The 5,727-nt window shown below is 57.2% G+C and overlaps 1 protein-coding gene and 1 long non-coding RNA gene across 3 annotated transcripts in view; one reads left to right on the forward strand and one right to left on the reverse strand.

The window, feature by feature from the left end:
- Positions 1–695: 695 nt before the first annotated feature.
- LOC105554072 lies at positions 696–1,774 on the forward strand. Its single transcript, XR_001008273.1, has 2 exons — positions 696–886; positions 1,313–1,774. It is a non-coding gene; the product is annotated as an uncharacterized LOC105554072 (long non-coding RNA).
- Positions 1,775–5,005: 3,231 nt separating this feature from the next.
- Positions 5,006–5,727, reverse strand: part of PDZK1IP1 (PDZK1 interacting protein 1) — an 8,268-nt gene continuing 7,546 nt past the window's right edge. For both annotated transcript variants that reach the window (XM_012000341.1, XM_012000340.1), the window contains one exon: positions 5,006–5,467. In XM_012000341.1, coding sequence (XP_011855731.1) covers positions 5,395–5,467 — 73 coding nt within the window. In that variant the 3' untranslated portion in view covers positions 5,006–5,394. The remainder of the gene's footprint in view (positions 5,468–5,727) is intronic.

Consider the following 5,727-nt stretch of genomic DNA (forward strand, 5'->3'; position numbering starts at 1 on the left):
GGCTTCTATATGGATGTGTTGCAGGCTCCGAAATGTCACACAGCCGCGCCGCATCCTCATCCCACACATGCTCCTGCTTGTCCCTGGCATCTGCCATTCTCAATGCCATTCACTAGCCTAAATGATACCTTCGAATCAGAGGAAGGCACCCCTCCCTCCAGGGATACGGGCCCACACCTGGTCTCAGGGACCTGTTAGTGAAGGCACAGTCTATACAGCCCAGAGCAGTGCCCCTGATGCCATCATCTTCCAGTTTACTCGGGGCAGACACTGATATTCATCCTTAATACTTTCTCTCTCTCTCTCTCTCTCTCTCTCTCTCTCTCTCTCTCAAGCTCTCTCTATCCTGTTTCTTCAAGGGGCCAGAGTCTCCAGGGAACAAGGTCCCAGAAATGATGCCATCTCTCACCCTCTGGAAAAAACATGGCCCAGGACAGAAGCCACTGGACTCCCAGACCCCTGCCGAAAGAAGAGGTGTAATGTCAGGACTAGGATGGCTAAGCGCCCAAGCTGACCCCACCAAAAGTGCAGGGAGGTTGAGGTGTTCGCAGACTCGGCCACTGGGGCCGCAAGGAGGGGGCTCAGAGGTCCCACTGCCCTTGCATTCCACAGGAAGACCCAGTTGCTGGCATGACCTGAGAGGTTTCTGGGATTACGCCATGGAAAGGCGTCTAGTCCCAGTGTGAGGGGGAAGAGCGGCGCCTGAAGCTCAGCTTCCCAGGCTCTGCTGAATCTACCCTTCCTTTAGTGCGCGCAGCCACCAGGTGGCAGCCGAGGCCACGGGCAGGCAGAACAGCGCTCTAAACTGTAGGCCTGCCAGGCAGCAGCGTTCCCAAGGGCTCCCAGGACCTTCAACCAGAAAGAGAGAGTGAGCATATGTGCATGTGTATGTCTGCGCCCGTGCAGGGAGGAGGGGTGTGAACAGACACTGCTGGACAGATGGCTGGAGTTTAGTCCCTTCCTTCGGGACTCTCCACCACTCCGGCTTCCCTTCTCCTGCCCAGCCCTGTCCTGGGTGCACAGAGAGGGAAGTCACTCCATTCCTGCCCTTGAGGAGCTCCCAGACCCGGGGCAGGAGCGGGATGCAGACAACTAGACAGCATCCTGGGGTGAGTGGAGTGAGTGGAGGAGGTGGGGCGGGTGCAAAAAGAGGGAGGAGCAGGGGCTGAAGTTGCCCAGAGGAAGTGCTGAACCCAGGAGTGGGGAAAGGAGCGTCTGGGAAGAAATGGCATCTACGTTGATCATGGAGGGCTTTCTGGCAAGTCTCAGGAGCAATAACAACACGGATGTCATCTCTGTTTCCTCCCAGCAGCCGTGCAAGGAATGTACTACAAAGCCAATTTTACTGGCAAAGGAGGAATGGAGGATCTGAAAGGCTAGGGGATCCCACAGGCAGTGAGGAGCAGGTCTGGAATTTGAACCAATCGGCATGATTCCCACGCTCAAGCTTTTGGCCACCGTCCGCACTGCCAGGGACAGAAAAAAAAACCTGGGAGGAGAGCCAAGCCAAGCTGGGGAGTCAGGACCTCCCAGCCAGGTCTGGATGGGAGGTAGGTGCCTCCACCCTGGTCCCAGAGCAAGTTCTGCTGGCTTCAGCCACCTGACTTGCCTGTGAAGTTGGGCAAAGAGGCCAGAGCAGACTGTGTGTGATTCTGGCCCCACCCCCAGCACCTCTACCCCCACCTTTCCTACCCCTAGGCTGCGGGAAGAGGCTTTGCCCAGCAATAGTCCTGATCTGATGGCCGCTTGAAGCACAATAAACAGATAGTATTTCTGCACATGTCACTCTGAGTATGAGGGCAGTAATCTTGAAACTCCCCGTGACCACCTGGCACTCTGGAGATGGAACTCCGCAGCCTGTTTTCAAAGCCAGTTCCTGGTTGGCAGCTCCTCTTCAAGTCTAACAGAAGTAAGCAGTGCTGCAGTCTCCCTTCAGCTGTGCAGTTGCTGGATGGAGGCCTTTCCTTCCTGCCTAAGTTTGGGTATTATCTCTAATGTAACCCTATGAAACTTACATGTTTTAGGTGGGAGAGGGGAAAACAAGGTGCAAGCCCTGTTCCAGGAAGAGCAAAAATGTCTTCAACAGTAAGACATCCTGGTCTGAGAGCCAGGGCTTGGGGCAGCCTGTGGTGCTGGCAGAGAGCTGGTGGAAGGGACCACGGAGAGATGATGCCACACACAGAAGTGAGACCAATGAGATCGTGGGAACTGCCCGGCCAAGGGCTGGCATCAAGGAAGCTTGGGAATCAGGGGACAGCTGGGAAGGGAACAACCAACAGAACCAGCTGAAAACTGAAAAGGGATGCAAGGGAGAAAGAGGAGGTGGGCGCTGAGCTCAGGTGGAGGAGGAGGAAGGGAGACAGGACAGAGAGAGGCAGAAGATAAGACAAAAACAGAGGCGGAGAGACCGAGAAACAGGGAGACAGAGATGGATAGAGGCTGGGAAAGACAAAGAGGAGAAAGACCTGGGCAGGAGAGGTCCTATGTGTGGAGAAAAGGTTGGGAAGAGAGCAGGAAAGAGAGAAGGAGCACAGGGCTTTGGGGGTTCCCACCGGACCCAGCCCACCCCTCCTGCAGGCTGGGTCTCTCCCTTGTCCACCATTTACGGAGCTCAGGATCCTCTCCCTCAGTGCTAGGGGCGGAGAGCTCGCCTCCAGCCCCGCCCTAGTCCGGAGGCTCCCCCTCCCCAGGCCCTCGGAGGCCGCCCCTGAGACTGGCTGTGCAGCGATAGATGGTGGGGGCCCAGCTGGTGCGTTATCAGCCTTCTCCAGGAGCGCGCCTGAGCCACTCCGTGGCTGCCTGTCTGAGATTAGGCCCCCTGAGGGTCATTAAGCGCCACCCTGGCCTGGGGCCAGCCTCCTTTGCCTCCTCGATCTGGCCAGGCTGGCAGGTGGGAATGAGCGATAAGGATTGGGGGTCTCAGCGGTTCTGGGGCCAGCAGCTTCCTGCTCCCAGCCCCCGATCGGGGCAGGAACATGGGGTGAGGGTGAGGGGCTGTAAGGTCAGTGCCGGCCCAGCCCCTGCAGGAGCCCCGTGGGTTCCCACTTTCTTAGATCTGCCCATATTGAGCAAGACAGAATGAGAAGGGGGACAAGGGGGCTCTTAGAGAGGCCCCAGATAGCTGATGGGGAGCAAGGTAAGCCCAGGCAGAAGCAGGCTTCTCCTGGCAAAACCTCACAGGTGTGAGGAGCTGGGATTCACTTGCTACAGGGAGACAGGGAGGGTGGCTCTGCCTTCTGGCCCTGGCAGGCTGGTGGGGTGACCTGACTCGAACCCACTCCCACCCCCCAGGGACAACTGACGGCAGAGCTGGGAGGAAATGTGGCCTCATGAAAGGAGAATCAGATCCGGCAGCCAGAAGCTTCCCACCAGGAGGCAGGAAAGGAAGAGGGGGCTGTGTGTGCCCTAGCAGAGGCCTGACCCTCTAGGAACCTCTGTCTCTCCTTCAGTGAGTGGAGAAGCGGGGCTGGCTGCTGGCCTGGCTTTGCCCTCTGGTCTAATCAAGGAAGACTTCCCAGAAGAGGAGGAACCTTGGCTGGGTCAAGAAAAAACAATGGGCAGAGTTTAAACGGGCAGAGGTGGGGTGAAAAGGCATGAGTCACAGAAAGCCACGTAAGCAAAAGCCTAGAGTACAAATCACAAGCTGTAGTTCATTAAGTTGAAGCCCTGAGAGGGGAGGTGACTTGTCTCAAGACACACAGAAAGGCAGGGATAGGCCTGCAGCAAAGCTGCTGCTCCCCCACCCCCAGGCCTCTTCCCTCTGCTACTGTCTGCATCCTAAACCCAATGAGGTGAGAAGAGATTATTTCCATTTAAGATGAGTCTTCCCCAGTGGTACTTGGTGAAGCCTTAGAATAGCAAAAGAATGGTCATAACATGGAACAAGGGGGCTGTGACACGTTGAGGCGAGTGGCAAAGGGAGACCTTTGGGACAAGGTGGATGGCCTCCTACCTTCTGGCCCCACTTCTCTGGATCTGGGAATTATCCTGGGTGAGTCCATCTCAGATTATCACCCAGGACAGAGACAGAAGCTGTTCCCATAAGGCCAACAGTCACAGAGGTGAGGGGCCTCCAGGTTCCGCCAGCCAGGCAAGGCGTGCCTCCCCTCTGCCCTGCTCCTACTAGGACCCAGTTTCCTGATCCTCCCGTCCCTACCCCGACTCCCACTCCAGGACTGGGCGTTGGGCGAGGCAGGCATAGGCAAGGACTGGGCTGTCCTCCAGCTCTGCCGTGAGACTGGCCAAATCTTCCATGGAGAGAAAGCTCAGCTCAGAGAGGACAGCAGCTTTCCCAAGCTCACACACAAGTTGGCAGAGGACCCAGGACTCACATCTGGGCTTCCTGAGTCTCAACCCAAGACTCCTTCCTGACACTTCCTATGCCAGAGCCAGCACAGAGGGGCCACCAGAGGGAGACAGACTAGATCTGTGGGAACCCACCGTGACACCTCCAGCACAGAGGCAAAGGGTGAACGGCACTGTGCAAGGAAAAGCCCAGAGCCTCAGGGATGAAGGGTGCTTTGGGGGCGGGGACTGGAGCAAGGGTAGAGTGGGTGAGCTCCCCGGCCCATGGGCCTCTGACATCCTCTTCCTTCCCTGCATACATGAAACTGATCAGCACTGGGGGCACCTAGCTCATATCAGGGTCTGCCCTGCCCTGCCCTGCCCTGGGAAGCCGTGCCCGGCGGCTCTGGTTGAAGAAAGGGTTTGGCCTGAGGGGACAAGAAACACCCCACTGGCAGAAATGGGCTCACCTGTCCTGGTCTTCCTGCCTCCCAATTCTCCCACGTGTCATCAGACACTCCCATTTGAGGGTGCTTCACTCTCAAACACCAGAAAAGGCACCAACCCTCTCTTACCCTCACCCTGGCCACACACTCTCAGTCCCTCCCCAGCCTGGGCCCCCTCGGTCCCAGCTGCCCTGTGGGTACAGGGGCTTCCTGGATAATCCCCCAAAGCCACTATGACAAGTCGGAAGACGATTGTCGTGATTCAGAAAGCAAGATGGGGACTCACTGGAAGCCTGAGGGGCTGTTGCTGGGCCTCAGCCTCAGAAATACAAAAAGTCTTTATTTCACAGGATTTGGGGCCGCTTCCACAGTTATGGGGAAGGACGTGCGAGCAGGATGGGAGGTGCTGAGCTGACTGTCCTCTCCAGAAGGCTCTTCTGAGCTGAGCGGGAGACCCCAGGGCCACAGCTGAGCCCCAACCTAGACACAGTCTGAGCTCCAGCCTTGGCTGGCTATACTTCAGGAGAGGGGAGGGCCGGCGTCGGGCTGGAGGGAGTCAGCCCACTATTGCAGATTCCACACAAAGAAGGAGGGGGCTTGGGTGGTAGCACTGGACATCCATCCCAGGTGCCTGGGAGTCTTGGGGTTGGAGCCACAGACAAGGTTACATCGGGGTGCTGCGGACCTTGCCTTCCTCCTCCGGGACATTCTCATAGGCATTCTCATGCTCACTGGACCTGAAAGAAGAAGGCATGGGCCTGGTGGGTCATCACTCCTCCCATTCTATCCCCTTCTCCCTGCCCCATCCTGCACTTGTGACAGTAATAGCTTCCAGAATAAATGCTTGACTCCCAGAAGGGGATCCTCCTGACTACATCTGGGCTTATGCATCTGAGTCTGGAGGCCTCTCAGCATCCCCTCCCTGACACCTATCTCCCTCCTCCTGTGGACTGCTCCACCAGTGGGTCCTACTGAGCCCATCCCCCAATGAGCTCCA

This window comes from Mandrillus leucophaeus, unplaced genomic scaffold, assembly GCF_000951045.1.
Source record: "Mandrillus leucophaeus isolate KB7577 unplaced genomic scaffold, Mleu.le_1.0 Scaffold626, whole genome shotgun sequence".
NCBI lineage: Eukaryota > Metazoa > Chordata > Mammalia > Primates > Cercopithecidae > Mandrillus > Mandrillus leucophaeus.